The following is an 18,076-nucleotide window of genomic DNA, read 5'->3' as shown; positions in this document are numbered from 1 at the left end:
CTGAGGAGGGAGTCTACATAGCCAGACAATCCTGCTGTCAGGGTGCCAATGCCTGAGATGATGGGGCGCCCAGGATTTCCAGGTTTATGGATCTTGGGTAGTAGATAGAATATCCCAGGTCGGGGTTCCAGGGGTGTGTCTGTGCGGATTTGATCTTGTGCTTTTTCAGGAAGTTTCTTGAGCAAATGCTGTAGTTGCTTTTGGTAACTCTCAGTGGGATCAGAGGGTAATGGCTTGTAGAAAGTGGTGTTGGAGAGCTGCCGAGCAGTCTCTTGTTCATATTCCGACCTATTCATGATGACAACAGCACCTCCTTTGTCAGCCTTTTTGATTATGATGTCAGAGTTGTTTCTGAGGCTGTGGATGGCATTGCGTTCCGCATGGCTGAGGTTATGGGGCAAGTGATGCTGCTTTTCCACAATTTCAGCCCGTGCACGTCGGCGGAAGAACTCTATGTAAAAGTCCAGTCTGCTGTTTCGACCTTCAGGAGGAGTCCATCTAGAATCCCTCTTTCTGTAGTGTTGGCAGGGAGACCTCTGTGGATTAGTATGTTGTTCAGAGGTATTTTGGAAATATTCCTTGAGACGGAGACGTCGAAAATAGGATTCTAGGTCACCACAGAACTGTATCATGTTCGTGGGGGTGGAGGGGCAGAAGGAGAGGCCCCGAGATAGAACAGCTGCTTCTGCTGGGCTGAGAGTATAGTTGGATAGGTTAACAATATTGCTAGGTGGGGTGAGGGAACCATTGCTGTGGCCCCTTGTAGCATGTAGTAGTTTAGAAAGTTTAGTGTCTTTTTTCTTTTGTAGAGAAGCAAAGTGTGCGTTGTAAATGGCTTGTCTAGTTTTAGTAAAATCCAGCCACGAGGAAGTTTGTGTGGAAGGTTGGTTCTTTATGAGAGTATCCATTTTTGAGAGCTCATTCTTAATCTTTCCCTGTTTGCTGTAGAGGATCTTGATCAGGTGATTCCGCAGTTTCTTTGAGAGCGTGAGGCACAAGCTGTCAGCATAGTCTGTGTGGTATGTAGATTGTAATGGATTTTTGACCTTCAGTCCTTTTGGTACGATGTCCATCTGTTTGCATTTGGAAAGGAAGATGATGTCTGTCTGTATCTGTACAAGTTTCTTCATGCAGTTGATAGATTTCCACTCCATACGGCTAAATGCAGTGCCTTGCATAATGACAGGTTTCAGAGGAACAAACACCTACAAGATCTCTGTCAAGCTTTCTTACAACTACAATACCCACCTGCAGAAGTAAAGAAACAGATTGATAGAGCCAGAAGAGTTCCCAGAAGTTACCTACTACAGGACAGGCCTAACAAAGAAAATAACAGAACGCCACTAGCGGTCACCTTCAGCCCCCAACTAAAACCCCTCCAACGCATTATTAAGGATCTACAACCTATCCTAAAGGATGACCCAACACTCTCACAAGTCTTGGGAGACAGGCCAGTCCTTGCCTACAGACAGCCCCGCAACCTGAAGCAAATACTCACCAACAACCACATACCACACAACAGAACCACTAACCCAGGAACTTATCCTTGCAACAAAGCCCGTTGCCAATTGTGCCCACATATCTATTCAGGGGACACCATCACAGGGCCTAATAACATCAGCCACACTATCAGAGGCTCGTTCACCTGCACATCCACCAATGTGATATATGCCATCATGTGCCAGCAATGCCCCTCTGCCATGTACATTGGTCAAACTGGACAGTCTCTACGTAAAAGAATAAATGGACACAAATCAGATGTCAAGAATCATAACATTCATAAACCAGTCGGAGAACACTTCAATCTCTCTGGTCACGCAATCACAGACATGAAGGTCGCTATCTTAAAACAAAAAAACTTCAAATCCAGACTCCAGCGAGAAACTGCTGAATTGGAATTCATTTGCAAATTGGATACTATTAATTTAGGCTTAAATAGAGACTGGGAGTGGCTAAGTCATTATGCAAGGTAGCCTGTTTCTTCTTGTTTTTTCCTACCCCCCCCCCCAGATGTTCTGGTTTAACTTGGATTTAAACTTGGAGAGTGGTCAGTTTAGATGAGCTATTACCAGCAGGAGAGTGAGTTTGTGTGTGTATGGGGGTGGGGGGGATGTGAGAAAACCTTGATCTATGCAGGAAATAGCCCGACTTGATTATGTAAAGAGTTGTCACTTTGGATGGGCTAGCACCAGCAGGAGAGTGAATTTGTGTGGGGGGTGGAGGGTGAGAAAACCTGGATTTGTGCTGGAAATGGCCCACCTGTTGATCACTTTAGATAAGCTATTACCAGCAGGACAGTGGGGTGGGAGGAGGTATTGTTTCATATTCTCTGTGTGTATATAAAGTCTGCTGCAGTTTCCACGGTAAACATCTGATGAAGTGAGCTGTAGCTCACGAAAGCTCATGCTCAAATAAATTGGTTAGTCTCTAAGGTGCCACAAGTACTCCTTTTCTTCTTGTTCCAATAAGGACAATAACTTAGGTGCACCATTTTTTATTGGAACCCTCCGTGAAGTCCTGCCTGAAATACTCCTAGATGTAAAGCCACCCCCTTTGTTGATTTTAGCTCCCTGAAGCCAACCCTGTAAGCGCCCCTCCCGGCATCAGAGCAACGGCAAACAATCGGGCATCTGAGAGTGCTGTCCAGAGCAGTCACAATGGAGCAATCTGATGGGGCTAAAACATTGTTGCGGGTGGTTCTGGGTACGTATCGTCAGGCCCCCGTTCCCTCCCTCCCTCCGTGAAAGCAAGGGCAGACAATCATTTCGCGCCTTTTTTCCTGAGTTACCTGTGCAGACGCCATACCACGGCAAGCATGGAGCCCGCTCAGGTAACCGTCACCCTATGTCTCCTGGGTGCTGGCAGACGCGGTACGGCTTTGCTGCACAGTAGCAGCAACCCATTGCCTTCTGGCAGCAGACGGTGCAATACGATTGGTAGTCGTCCTCGTCGTGTCCGAGGTGCTCCTGGCCACGTCGGCTGGGAGCGCCTGGGCAGACATGGGCGCAGGGACTAAATTTGGAGTGACTTGACCAGGTCATTCTCTTTAGTCCTGCCTGCAGTCAGTCCTATTGAACCGTCTTATGGTGAGCGGGCAGGCGATACGGACTGCTAGCAGTCGTACTGTACCATCTTCTGCCAGGCAGGCAAGAGATGAGGATTGCTAGCAGTCGTATTGTACCATCTTCTGCCAGGCAGGCAAGAGATGGGGATGGCTAGCAGTCGTACTGTACCATCTTCTGCCGAGCAGCCATGAGATGTGGATGGCATGCAGTCCTTCTGCACCGTCTGCTGCCAGCCAAAGATGTAAAAGATAGATGGAGTGGATCAAAACAAGAAATAGACCAGATTTGTTTTGTACTCATTTGCCTCCTCCCCTGTCTAGGGGACTCATTCCTCTAGGTCACACTGCAGTCACTCACAGAGAAGGTGCAGCGAGGTAAATCTAGGCATGTATCAGTCAGAGGCCAGGCTAACCTCCTTGTTCCAATAAGAACAATAACTTAGGTGCACCATTTCTTATTGGAACCCTCCGTGAAGTCCTGCCTGAAATACTCCTTGATGTACAGGCACCCCCTTTGTTGATTTTAGCTCCCTGAAGCCAACCCTGTAAGCCGTGTCATCAGTCGCCCCTCCCTCCGTCAGAGCAACGGCAGACAATCGTTCCGCGCCTTTTTTCTGTGCGGACGCCATACCAAGGCAAGCATGGAGGCCGCTCAGCTCACTTCGGCAATTAGGAGCACATTAAACACCACACGCATTATCCAGCAGTATATGCAGCACCAGAACCTGGCAAAGCGATACCGGGCGAGGAGGCGACGTCAGCACGGTCATGTGAGTGATCAGGACATGGACACAGATTTCTCTGAAAGCATGGGCCCTGCCAATGCATGCATCATGGTGCTAATGGGGCAGGTTCATGCTGTGGAACGCCGATTCTGGGCTCGGGAAACAAGCACAGACTGGTGGGACCGCATAGTGTTGCAGGTCTGGGACGATTCCCAGTGGCTGCGAAACTTTCGCATGCGTAAGGGCACTTTCATGGAACTTTGTGACTTGCTTTCCCCTGCCCTGAGACGCATGAATACCAAGATGAGAGCAGCCCTCACAGTTGAGAAGCGAGTGGCGATAGCCCTGTGGAAGCTTGCAACGCCAGACAGCTACCGGTCAGTTGAGAATCAATTTGGAGTGGGCAAATCTACTGTGGGGGCTGCTGTGATGCAAGTAGCCCACGCAATCAAAGATCTGCTGATATCAAGGGTAGTGACCCTGGGAAATGTGCAAGTCATAGTGGATGGCTTTGCTGCAATGGGATTCCCTAACTGTGGTGGGGCTATAGACGGAACCCATATCCCTATCTTGGCACCGGAGCACCAAGCCGCCGAGTACATAAACCGCAAGGGGTACTTTTCGATAGTGCTGCAAGCTCTGGTGGATCACAAGGGACGTTTCACCAACATTAACGTGGGATGGCCGGGAAAGGTGCATGATGCTCGCATCTTCAGGAACTCTGGTCTGTTTCAAAAGCTGCAGGAAGGGACTTTATTCCCAGACCAGAAAATAACTGTTGGGGATGTTGAAATGCCTATATGTATCCTTGGGGACCCAGCGTACCCCTTAATGCCATGGCTCATGAAGCCGTACGCAGGCAGCCTGGACAGTAGTCAGGAGCTGTTCAATTACAGGCTGAGCAAGTGCAGAATGGTGGTAGAATGTGCATTTGGACGTTTAAAGGCGCGCTGGCGCAGTTTACTGACTCGCTTAGACCTCAGCGAAACCAATATTCCCACTGTTATTACTGCTTGCTGTGTGCTCCACAATATCTGTGAGAGTAAGGGGGAGACGTTTATGGCGGGGTGGGAGGTTGAGGCAAATCGCCTGGCTGCTGGTTACGCGCAGCCAGACACCAGGGCAGTTAGAAAAGCACAGGAGGGCGCGGTACGCATCAGAGAAGCTTTGAAAACCAGTTTCATGACTGGCCAGGCTATGGTGTGAAAGTTCTGTTTGTTTCTCCTTGATGAAACCCCCCGCCCCTTGGTTCACTCTACTTCCCTGTAAGCTAACCACCTGCCCCTCCTCCCTTCAATCACCGCTTGCAGAGGCAATAAAGTCATTGTTGCTTCACATTCATGCATTCTTTATTCATTCATCACACAAATAGGGGGATGGCTACCAAGGTAGCCCAGGAGGGGTGGTGGAGGAGGGAAGGAAAATGCCACACAGCACTTTAAGCACAGCACTTTAAAAGTTTACAACTTTAAAATTTATTGAATGACAGCCTTCTTTTTTTGGGTCAATCCTCTGTGGTGGAGTGGCTGGTTGGCCGGAGGCCCCCCCACCGCGTTCTTGGGCATCTGGGTGTGGAGGCTATGGAACTTGGGGAGGAGGGCGGTTGGTTACAGAGGGGCTGCAGTGGCAGTCTGTGCTCCAGCTGCCTTTGCTGCAGCTCAACCATACACTGGAGCATACTGGTTTGGTCCTGCAGCAGCCTCAGCATTGAATCCTGCCTCCTCTCATCACGCTGCCGCCACATTTGAGCTTCAGCCCTCTCTTCAGCCCGCCACTTACTCTCTTCAGCCCGCCACCTCTCCTCCCGGTCATTTTGTGCTTTCCTGCACTCTGACATTATTTGCCTCCACGCATTCGTCTGTGCTCTGTCAGTGTGGGAGGACAGCATGAGCTCGGAGAACATTTCATCGCGAGTGCGTTTTTTTTCTTTCTAAGCTTCACTAGCCTCTGGGAAGGAGAAGATCCTGTGATCATTGAAACACATGCAGCTGGTGGAGAAAAAAAAAGGGACAGCGGTATTTAAAAAGACACATTTTATAAAACAGTGGCTACACTCTTTCAGGGTAAACCTTGCTGTTAACATTACATACATAGCACATGTGCTTTCGTTACAAGGTCGCATTTTGCCTCCTCCCACCGCGTGACTACCCCCTCAACCTTCCCCCCTCCCTGTGGCTAACAGCGGGGAACATTTCTGTTTAGCCACAGGCAAACAGCCCAGCAGGAATGGGCTCCTCTGAGTGTCCCCTGAAGAAAAGCACTCTATTTCAACCAGGTGACCATGAATTATATCTCACTCTCCTGAGGATAACACAGAGAGATAAAGAACGGATGTTGTTTGAACGCCAGCAAACATACACTGCAATGCTTTGTTGTACAATGATTCCCGAGTACGTGTTACTGGCCTGGAGTGGTAAAGTGTCCTACCATGAAGGACGCAATAAGGCTGCCCTCCCCAGAAACCTTTTGCAAAGGCTTTAGGACTACATCTAGGAGAACCGCAAATGCCAGGGCAAAGTAATCCTTTCACATGCTTGCTTTTAAACCATGTATAGTATTTTAAAAGGTACACTCACCAGAGGTCCCTTCTCTGCCTGCTGGGTCCAGGAGGCAGCCTTGGGTGGGTTCGGGGGGTACTGGCTCCAGGTCCAGGGTGAGAAACAGTTCCTGGCTGTCGGGAAAACGGGTTTCTCCGCTTGCTTGCTGTGAGCTATCTACAACCTCCTCCTCCTCCTCATCTTCTTCGTCCCCAAAACCTGCTTCCGTATTGCCTCCATCTCCATTGAAGGAGTCAAACAACACGGCTGGGGTAGTGGTGGCTGAACCCCCTAAAATGGCATGCAGCTCCTCATAGAAGCGGCATGTTTGGGGCTCTGACCCAGAGCGGCTGTTCGCTTCTCTGGTTTTCTGGTAGGCTTGCCTCAGCTCCTTCAGTTTCACGCAGCACTGCTTTGGGTCCCTGTTATGGCCTCTGTCCTTCATGCCCTGGGAGATTTTCACAAAGGTTTTGGCATTTCGAAAACTGGAACGGAGTTCTGATAGCACGGATTCCTCTCCCCAAACAGCGATCAGATCCCGTACCTCCCGTTCGGTCCATGCTGGAGCTCTTTTGCGATTCTGGGACTCCATCATGGTCACCTGTGCTGATGAGCTCTGCATGGTCACCTGCAGCTTGCCACGCTGGCCAAACAGGAAATGAGATTCAAAAGTTTGCGGTTCTTTTCCTGTCTACCTGGCCAGTGCATCTGAGTTGAGAGTGCTGTCCAGAGCGGTCACAATGGAGCACTCTGGGATAGCTCCCGGAGGCCAATACCGTTGAATTGTGTCCACAGTACCCCAAATTCGAGCTGGCAACGTCGATTTAAGCGCTAATCCACTTGTCAGGGGTGGAGTAAGGAAATCGATTTTAAGAGCCCTTTAAGTCGAAATAAAGGGCTTCATTGTGTGGACGGGTGCAGGTTTACCTCGATTTAACGCTGCTAAATTCGACCTAAAGTCCTAGTGTAGACCAGGGCTGAAAGGAGAAGCTTGGAGGGTAGCTATACCAAGTACAGGGTGAGTTATTATTCATTCTTGAAATTTAGTGGTACATTTTTTTCTTAAAAGCTAAAGGGAGAAAAGGGAAGAAAACCTGGAGAGAAGGTGGGGGATGAACTGATGAAAGGCAGAGAGTTAATTGTAAACATTTTAGTGATTTAAATGGCATGTTTCATTCATATTTACATCACAGGAGTGCAGCTGCAGCAGAGGGTAGAGTAAAATCCCACAGTGGTGAGTGCATGTGTCTTCTGGCTGCAACACTGGCAACTACCCTGTTGTATGGAAAGCATACGCTGTTGTGTGCTGATATTTGAAAATTGGGCATTCCCTAGCAAAAGGTAGGGCCATCAGAGGTTGCTTTGCAGGTTCCATTCCATGCTCTTCACTTTGACCTGTGACTGATTCTAATCTTTTTATTTCCACTGAAAAGAAGAATAGTCTTAGAAGTTTGAAGGTGGTCAGTTTGTAATGTGGACTAAATATGTGTGTGAAATCCTAGGCTGGGAACCAGTTCCTTAGCAGTATTGCCTGGGAGCCCTCCTTGGGATGTGTGGATTTGTTGGTGCCTGTCCCACCCATTGTGCCATGCTCTATGCAGTTGCCATCGTGTCACTACCCGCAGGAGAAGAAGCGTACGTGCAGTAGGGGATCTTATGACTGCAAGGCCATGAAACTTTCCTCTTCCGTGCCTGCACCACTTGAACTAGTCTGGGGCTCCTCTGGGCTGAGAGTCCACTTTAGGATATAAAGTGGTGACAGTCCAACAGCTGCTGTTCATTCAAGCTTTTGGTACATATTACTTGCTGTGACTCCAAAGTATAACATGTGAATTATTTTTCAAATAGGGAACCACTTTTCAGCAGTGAGTCTGAGTCAGTGGGAGTTAAGATGCTGATTACACAGCTGAGTTTAATTACATAATTGCATACTTAACCAGATTTGAACACCTGTTTTGGATTAATTTAACAAATGGGAGTAACCTGTGTTCTATACTACTGGCAGAGAAAACATCAGCTGCTAAAAGACCAGAGAGAACATCTGAAAGTGGAGCTATTTTTTGTTTGGAGACAAAGGAAAACTAATTACCAGATTTCTTTGTGATTCAAAGAACAAACAGTTTGGGGTAGGGCTGGGCTGTTCTTTGCTATTTTCAGGGTCTGAGCTTTCCAGTTGCATTTGAATCACCTGCAGACTGGATTTCCGAATGGGCACTCCAACCCTCCCTTTACTCCAGTGGTGTGAGGCCAGGCCTGCACGACAGACCTATATCAGTATAACTGTGTCACTCAGGGGTGTGGATTATTCACACGCCTGAGCCACGTAGTTATACCTACCTAACCCAACCCCCCCCACCCAATGTAGACAGCGCGAGGTCGGCAGGAAAGCTTTTCCCGTCGGCACAGCTACCGCCTCTTAGGGAGGTGGATTTACTACGCCGATGGGAGAAGCTCTCCCATCAGTGTAGGAGCATCTTCACTAAAGGACTAAGGCAGCACAGCTGCATCATTGTAGTGCTGTATGTGAAGATGAGCCCTTAGGCCTGGTCTGCACTACAGAATTACTTCGGTATAACTGTCAGAGGGGTAGGCGTGTTAGTTTGGATCTGTAAAAGCGGCAAAGAGTCCTGTGGCACTTTATAGACTAAAAGACGTATTGGAGCATAAGCTTTCATGGGTGAATACCCACTTTGTCGGATGCATGAATGATCCACACCCCTGAGCGACGTAGTTATACCAATATAAGTCTGTAGCGTAAAGCTGGACTCGCATCTACGCGCTGGTGTAGACAGCATTATGTCAGCAGGAGAGCGCTCTCTCATTGGCTTAGAGCAGGGGTTGGCAACCTATGGCACGCGTGCCAAAGACAGCACACGAGCCAATTTTTAATGGCACGCTGCTGCCTGCCTGGTCCCAGCTGCTGGCCCCGCTCAGCCCGCTGGCAAACCCAGGCTGGCAGCGGGCTGAGCGGGGCCAGTGGCCGGGACCCCAGCAGGCAGCAGCGTGCCATTAAAAATCCTGCCCGCCCTGGCCCGCTCTTCTCCACCCCACGCGTTCCCTTGCGGGGGCAGGGTGAAGAAGCTTGGTCCTGCTGGCCACTGCTGCAGGGCAGGCAAGCTCCCCCCTCCCCTGCCTCTTCCCCTAGTGTGCTGGGTTCCTACCCCATCTCCTCTCCCTCCCTGCGGCCAATGAGCTGATGACCCTTGTGAGGGAGAGGGAGAAGTAGAGCATCTTCACTAGAAGCACTACAGCAGTGCAGCTGCAAATCTGTAGTGTAGACCTGCTTTGAGTACTGCCCAAATAGAGAAACAAATGCTGTGGGTCATGTTTTTGACTTAGTCATTGTTGCAAATGAAGGGAAATTTGCTGAGATTGTCAGTATAATTACACCTGAATTTATTACCCTTGTCCACCTTTAATGACTTTGAAGTGATTTGTATTGCATTATAAAAATAACTTCTCACAGAAAGGTTTGAGGCGTTGTCGTCGTCATCAAACCAAGCCCAGTGGAGAATCTACTTTCCTGCTGTTGTGGTAGGATAGAGGGAGTGTTTAATTAATTTTATTAGGGGTGATGAGTGCATTCTATTGTATGTTAGAAGGTGCTCTAGCTTTATAGGTGGAGCATAAAGGTACAGCTCCTAGTACAGAAATGCTGGGCTGAGCTACCCTGGGGCTTCCAGTTGATGCTTAATGTAGCAATGAGCAGCACTACTTGGATGGTCAGCCTATGGCTAGGGAATCATCCCAAGAACCTGTCGTGGTGCTCAGGGCTCCCTTCATGGTGCTTACCAGTGCCATATTGTCTGTATTGCCAGGACCTCCTGCTACAAGAACTAAATGATACCTGGTTCACTTGCTCAGCCATGTAGTCAAGGAGGAGAAAGCAAAATGGCCAAATCTGAGTGGGAAATCTATATGCAAGACCATTCCTTCCTCTGTTCCATTCCTAGTTGGAATGCTTCCTAGCATTGACTCGTCCCATGTCAAGTTTCTGACCAGCAGAGCAGGTGGATGTGCAGCACCAAGTGTCACAAGGAAGCAAGTTGCGTCCGCCATAGGATTGCCAGGCCTCTGGTTTTTGAACAGAACACCCAGTTGAAAAGTTAAAAGTCCGGTTGGAGACGCAGCAGGGACCTGGGGCTAAGACAGACTCTCATGGTTCCTGGCCAATGGGACCTGCTTACCTGGTACTCAGGGCGCAGGCAGCACATGGAGCCTCCTTGGCCGCCCATGTGCCTATGGGTGCAGGGACATAGCAGCTGCTTCCTGGGAGCTACGGTAAGTGCTGCTGGGACCCCATGTTCCCTCCCACACCCCAACCCTATGCCCCAGCCCAGAGCCCCCTCCTGTACCCTAAACCCCTCATCCCTGGCCCTACCCCAGAACCTACATCCTAGCCAGAGGCTGCACACCTCCTGCATCCCACCCCCTGCTCCAGCCCAGAGCCCTCTCCCACACCCTAATCCCCTCATTTCTGGCCCCACCTGGAGCCTGCACCCCCAGTCCAGAGACCATAGCCCTCTGCATCCAAATCCCTGATCTCCAACCTCACCCCAGAGCCTGCACCCCCAGCTGCAGCTTGCACCCCCCTTTCACACCCCAACCCTCTGCCTCAGACCAGTGAAAGTGAGTGAGGGTGAGGGAGAGCCAGTGACAGAGGGAGAGGGGGATGGAGTGAGAGGGGGCAGAGCCTCAGGGAAGGGGCGGGGCCTCGGGGAAGGAGCGTGGCAGGAGTGTTTGGTTTTGTTCGATTAGAAAGTTGGCAACCCTAGTCCACCACCCAGATTTCTCTGACTTCTGGGCCAGGTTGATTTACTAGATGTAGACAGGGTCTGTGGAGCAGTGGTCTCTAGAAAAAGGTAAGGTTTTTAAATTATTGCTGACTTTTGTGGTGATATAGAGGCAGTTATATCTGCTGGAGTTCTATTCTTGTACAAAATGATGTTCTTTAAAAAAAATTGCCTGGGATTTATGCTGCTTAAAACACATTTGTATAAATCTAGCAAAATGTAGTAGGTGGATGGGTGAGGTGGCCAGTCTGATTCCCTTTATGAGTCACCTACCGGCTGTCCACATGAGCTCCTGCCACTGGCTCTGGTAGCACCATGGTTTTCTCAGTGCTCTCATTCCTGTGCTTCAAGGCCCTTTGTTTTCGGTCACCACTTTGCAGTCTCCCCGTTCCCTTATGGCTCTTATGGGGGTAGAAAGGGAGTGGTAAGCTGTCTCCACCTCAGACAAACAGTTTGCTTCCAGAAGCACTGGAGTTGTGTTAGGTTTCAGTAGGTCTTCCCATGCTCAGGTATGCTTGTCTTTTTGTTTGTACCCACTTTACTTTGCTAGTTTGGATAAAATGGAACCCAGATGCAAACAGCCCCTGATCAACCTGGCCTTCTCAATTCTCCTTTTCTTTAATCAGATATTTGAAGCTGTTATATCCACCTTTTATCTGGTATTTTCCATTGCAGGGCTAGGCATCATTTTATGCCATACCATTAAGCGCATAGGATTCTTACTACTCACGATTGCCAGATGGAAAAAATGCAGCATAAGAGTTGATCCAGCTCTGAGGGAGGAAGCTGTTCTGTTCATGCAGTATCTGCTCCAAAGGACCTGTGGCCTCAGGCCATAATGACCATGTGTGTTTCCTTTTAACACTGAAGTGTGGCTGAGAGAGCGTGTGTGTGTGTGTGTGTCTCTCTCTGTCTCTCTCTGGCTGCTGAATCTTGCCCACATGCTCAGGGTCTAACGGATCACCATATTTGGAGAGATGGGGGAAACAGGTACCGAAACCACCTAGACAGGAGTTTACAAGATTCCATGGCTCTTACCGCAAATGAGTCTTTGTCAAGTTTACACTATTCAACAAGTCAAAGAGTGGTCAACTGTTTAAACATGTCTGTGCGGGACCCAAGGCTGAAGTACTGTGCATCAAGAACTCTCTTTACGCTGTCCTGGAGCTAGCTAGATTGGACTGGTGTGCACAGAAACATTTGAAATTCTCTGATCTTTCTTTTCATAATAAGGGCTGGTAATTAGCCCTAGTCCTGGAAGCTTCTTTTGGTCTGAATGTCATCAAGAATCTGCTGTAGCTCCTCATCTTCAAACGGGCCCTCTAGGCTGGGAATCAAAGCCTTGGCCTCCTCAGCTGTCTCAGGACACAAATTAACCAAACATGCCAATTCAAATTTATGGAGCTTTTCCTGGAGCAACAAACTGTGGACGCTGGCAATGGTCTCCCGGTTTTAGAAGCGGCTGAAGCGAGCCGTGTAGTTCAGAGTTTTCATGAAGACTTCCGAGAGCTCCTGCTCATCCTCGGCACTCTCATTCTGTTTACGATGCTCAAGAAGCATGTGCACTTCTGAATTTAGAAGCGTCTCAGCAGTTTCAAATTCTTTGGGGAAGACGAGCTGCGAGGCATCCTCCTCCACGTCCGTGACCCGTGACTGCCTCCGGCCGCCATCGCTTCAGCTGGCACTGGCTTCCCCTCTGGAAACGAAGGCTGCCGCGAGCCCCCGCCCTCCTCCTGCCTCGCGGCTGCGCGCCCAGAGCCTGCTTTTCCGAGGCTCCTGCCAGGCAGTGCCGACGGGCAGAGCGGACGCAGCCTGATGAGAGAGCCAGCGTCTTCCCTCCCACCCTTCCCCCAGGCCAGGCTGAGGGGGGCCAGGCCCCAGTTTGGGTCCAGGGCAAAAAGGTCCCTCAGCATGTGTGGTGTGGCCTAGCCCTGGCCGCCATCTGGTGGGTGGTAGGCCCGGGCCCCTTAGGACTGGGCCAGTCCAGTTACGAAGGAATTTTGTCCCTGGTCAGATTGGCAGAGACCCTGGAAGGGTTTCACCTTCCTCTGCAGCTTGGTGCATGGGTCACTTGCCGGTTTAAACTAGTGTGAATGATGGATTCTCTAACTTGAAGTCTTTAAATCGTGATTTGAGGCCTTCAGTAACTCAGCCAGAGGTTATGCATAAGGCTATGATTCTGTCACGGAGGTCAAAGATTCCATGATTTTAAGAGACGTTTTTGTGTTCTTGAAAATTCCAATGAAAGTGTTAGATTTGAGAGAAAACGAGAAATCACTTATTTCCTTTAATATTTGCAGTACAGCACGTGTCAAAAATCCCATTTCTTGCACCATTGTTGCCAGGCCTGCATTAAGGGGTAGCAAGCAGGGCAATTGCCTGGGGCCCCAAGCCACAGGGGGCCCTGCGAAGCAAGGTTACAGATGGCAGGACTCGGGCATTAGCTCCGGGTGTGGGGCTCGGGCTTCAGCTTTGTGCACATTTCCATGATTTATTGTTTATTGCCTGCGTCCTGTCTACGGCTTTTAATAAAAAATACCCGTGCCAAAATCATAGCCTTAGTCATGCGTCTATTACAGGAGTGGGTGGGTGAGGTTCTGTGGCCTGCAATGGGCAGGATGTCAGACGAAATGATCATAATGGTCCCTTCTGATCTTAAAGTCTATGAGATCTGCTGCTGAGACTCCTGGAGAGGTAAATTATTCAGTCAGAATTTGGGCATGTGACTGTTCAGGGCATGGCTCCGGAAAATTGGCTTTGTCATCATGTTTATTGGCTCTTAAATAAACTTTTATGACAAGCTGTCATGCAGCTTCTGTCCAAGGCCATTGGAACATTGTATTTTTCATTCTTTGCTTCTCTTTTCCCTAACAGTTTAATGAGGCCTGAAAACTAACCTGGTGTAAAGTTGATTTTTATGATGATTGTAGGTTTTAAGCTCTGGGTTTCTGTAACATGCCTGATTTATTTAAAGGTGCTATTTGTGGCTTTTAGAATAAATTAACCAGCAAACCAACCTGATTATTTGCTTACGTGACACATGAGTTGTACTGGGCTCATGAATGTGACTTGGTTTTAGCAGACATAGAAACAAAAAGTGCTTTGGTAGACCCAAAGAAAGGTGTTTACCCAGCTAATTTTTGTCTGTATCTACTATTTTTCATTTATTTCCCTTATGATCCTCGCTTTTTGCTGCGGGTTGGGACTCGCTGATCAGAGTCATGGGATTGTGAACTCACAAGATAGGAAGCTCACAAGTAAGGGTCTAGTGCTCTTCAGGTCCTGCACTTTGCAGTGCAGACATAAAGCCAGGCATTCCCTTCGCTCCCTGGAGCGAGAGTGGTAATGCCATCAAGGCACTGCCTGCTCTCTTCTGCCATGTGTAAAAGAGAGGCTTTCCGTAAAGCTGTCCAACTAACAGGGTACTAGTTATACATTATTTGCTGATTGTCAGGAAGAAAGTAATGTCTTTGACAAATACTGTTTGACTATCTATAAAACTGGATGAATAAGGGAGAAAATTAATGCCTGAGTAATTTATTCAACTGCTGATAGAAAAGCATCACAAATATTACTTGGCTGACTCTAGTTTAAGCTCCTTCTTTTCATTTTATTCTGGGAAGGAGTCTTCATCCCTAGATGCTGCAGTGCGTTAGCCCACCCTATTGCTTTCCTGCCTGAGGCTGGAACTGATGTGTAGCGGTGTCGGGTGCACTTTGGTTTCTCAGAGACGGGGGTTAATGGGTTTGTTTAGCTCCTGTGTAGAATGTCTCCATGTTTGCTTTTCTCTCTCCTAAGGAAACTCCTGTTAGTCCATTACACTAGGGAATGACTTTCTGATTTGTGTCAGCATATGAAGCTCACAGTCTCCCTCCACCTATATGGTCCTGGGATTCTACTGAAATCTATCTTAAACGGCAAGGATCAGTGTGCCAGTGAAAGAAACTTTCAGTGCATGCTTTTTGCCAAAGGTGACCTACAGACCAGGTCAGGACCCTCCAGTCTAGAATACTGAAGAGCTTGTGGCCCTTCTTTATCTTCCCTATTCCAGCTGTATTCAGCCTGAGAACTGATTTTTTGCAGGTGAATGTCAACAGAGCTATATTTCTTCATCCACATTTTCTCCCCTTCTTGCAGCGTGGGAATCTTCTAATACAGGTTGTTGTTTCCTGTTTCACATGAAGCTGTGCTGAGGCCATGTGATATTATTTGCTTAGCTCCTATTTAACACCTAGAGGGTTTTTTTCCTGCTGTGCCATTGTTAATAACTCAGTGCTTTCCAATCCGAAGCTCTGAGGTAGTGACTGAATATTCTGTACCTTGCTTTGTTTGATCTATTCCAAAGTCTATTGTAACACCGTCCTTTTTGTTACTTCAGGTGACACAAATTGTCTGATGAATTCTGATGAGTATCCTGTGATGGATAACAAGAACTTGGAAGCAGAGATCCACCCTCTGAAGAATGAGGATGGGAAAGCTCCAGATAACCACGAGAACTGTGCAGAAAAAGAAGCTCTCTGCAGGAAGCCCACCCGCTTGTCTCAGCTCTCCCGATGGCGCACTGCTGCCTTCTTCCTTTCATTATTCCTGTGCCTGATTGTGGTGTTTGCCTTTTCGTTCATCATCCCGTGTCCAGTGAGGCCTGTTTCACAAAGGACGTGGAACAGGAAATATGACCGTGCGGGTGAGTCTGATGTACTAAACAGTATTTCTAAACGCTCATTTCCCTGTGCTCATCATAGTCAGGATTGTAGAACCCTGGCCAAGGTGTAGCCTCAGTCTAGGGCCTGCAGGGACGTTGCCCATGAGAGTGTGAGCTGCAGGTATCCCAGGTTTTGATATGCAGTGGCCCCCTATCTTAATTGGAGTGGCCTTCTGGTAGGTGTTTGAAATCTTTTATACATAGGCAAATTAGTGCTGCCCTCAAGCACTGGAAAGGTAGCAGATTGGCCCTCAGTTGGGCAAAGCTTGAGAGGATGTTTTTACAGAATTGCCCTTTATTGTGGTTGAACTTTAACTTAAAATGTTCTTTAAGTGCCTTTGACCTGAGACTTAAGAGCAGTAACGGGGTCCTGCCTCCATCAGAAATGAGTACCTCTATCTTACCATCATTGGATTAGTGAAGGGAGAGAATCGTGTCTTGTAAATTACTCTCACACTTAATTCCGAAGAAAAATGTCCTTTTATTGAGCTCTTCTGTGAAAAGCTAGGTAGAGCTCCACTGCATGCCAGACCTTTGACACTACATCCCTCTCTGCCCTCACAATTTACTATGCCACTTTAATCCTCCTCCTTCAGTTTAAGGGGAGGAGCAGTTCTTCTGTCTTGTGTGTTCCTAGCTTAACAAACCATGGCCACAATTCACAGACATCACGCACATCAGCAGGGGATCAAATGCAGTGCTTCCGTATAAACACTGGCCTCTACCCTTTGCGCTAAAGGAGAGCTCCATTGACTGAGAGCTAGTACTAGGCTGTTATATCCACAAGTGCCAGCCATTAGAGAGAGACAATTGCATGACCAAATCAGTGTATTACATTAGCGCACTTTCAGAGATTATCAAATTCTCAACTGTTTGACTCCCCTAACTGCATAAGATTTCCTAATATTTACTGTTGGATACAACTGTTGTTGTTGTATTTTTATGGTAGCTCCTAGGGATCCTGATCCGAGACCAGAGATCCCCCTGTGCTAGGCTCTGTTCAAACACTAGTATAAATGAAGTGCTAATCTATCTTGGCATTGCTTTCCCAAAGAAAAAGGAAGGGGGCAGCAATCGTGCTTTTAAGAAAATGCATTTTCCTCCAGTTTACCTGCGTTGTCACTGTACCCTTCAATCCTGTTGATCCAAGCGCTGCTCTCTAGCATCCGGTTTGTGATCTCTCTGCAGTGACCTACAAGTTTCTGGCTGTAGAAGATGTGAACGAAGACAAAGTACAAGATGTTATCTTCGTTTTCAAAGATACCAATGGCAGCAGCAGTTTTAACAGATCCTGCTCAGATGAAGGTAACTGTGACTCTAAGCAGGAACAGACAGAGGCATAGTGGTATGGGGTGTGCTTTCTCTTTTAGTGCTGGTTAGTAATGCTGCGATGACAGAGACCCCTTGGGTGGATGGAGTTGTCCTCACCAGAGATGAGGAATAAATCTCCCAAGGATCTAGCATTCGATGTCTGTGCAGCACGTGTCTAGCCCCGCTGCTATCTTTGAGTCCCGAAGCAGGAACCACTATTCACCAAGCCAGGAGAAAAAGGGAGAATTGAGAGAGACAGTGTGAATATAAAGGGGAAACATTAGCACTGGCCATGTGGGGACAGGAGGTGGGGGGACAAGTTACCCCACTGAACTGGTTGTGTGCACGGACAGGTAGAAGGGAGGACAGTACTCTTCCCTCTGCAATGTGTTCTTTCTTCAGGCCTTTCCGCTCCATGTGCCTTTGTTGCTGCTGTCTCGGGCACCAACGGCAGCACGCTCTGGGAGAGGCCTGTCACTGAAGACCTCCTGTGGATGGAGTGCGCCATTGAGCAGCTGGGTGGGGCTCAGTCACCGGGCTGTCTTGTCATTGGGAACCCAGAGTTACTAACTGCAATCAACCCTCACACAGGTAGGCTAAGGGGCAGAACTTTACTGAACCACAGGGGATTCACACCTCTGCTATTGCTTTTCATCCCTTCTGTCCCCTGGCAGTAGGGAACCCTGATGGTATGCTGGCTTATGAATAAGGTACAGACTAATGCAAGGTATTTCATCAGCGTGAAAACATAGCAAATGCATCCACGTTGCAAACATCACTAAGGCTGTGAGAAGCCAACATGTTCCCAGCCAATTCAGTTCTGAAGCTGCCATTTCGTCTCGCTGTGTGTTTTGGGTACTGTCTGTGCTGCAGTCCCTAACATCCTTCTGCAGTGCTCAAATATGCTGAGGGGAAATGGGAAGAAACTTTCAGCCCTAGCTGGG

General features: G+C 48.4%; 1 protein-coding gene across 1 annotated transcript in view; it reads left to right on the top strand.

The window, feature by feature from the left end:
- The window catches only part of FAM234A (family with sequence similarity 234 member A), a 65,182-nt gene that overhangs the window by 23,723 nt on the left and 23,383 nt on the right, over nucleotides 1-18,076 (top strand). The window contains exons 2-4 of the mRNA XM_048866659.2: nucleotides 15,498-15,803; nucleotides 17,010-17,126; nucleotides 17,535-17,723. Coding sequence (XP_048722616.1) covers nucleotides 15,515-15,803; nucleotides 17,010-17,126; nucleotides 17,535-17,723 — 595 coding nt within the window. The 5' untranslated portion in view covers nucleotides 15,498-15,514. The remainder of the gene's footprint in view (nucleotides 1-15,497; nucleotides 15,804-17,009; nucleotides 17,127-17,534; nucleotides 17,724-18,076) is intronic.

This window comes from Caretta caretta, chromosome 10 (genome assembly GCF_965140235.1).
Source record: "Caretta caretta isolate rCarCar2 chromosome 10, rCarCar1.hap1, whole genome shotgun sequence".
NCBI lineage: Eukaryota > Metazoa > Chordata > Testudines > Cheloniidae > Caretta > Caretta caretta.
This window is presented reverse-complemented; position numbering and strand designations above follow the sequence as displayed.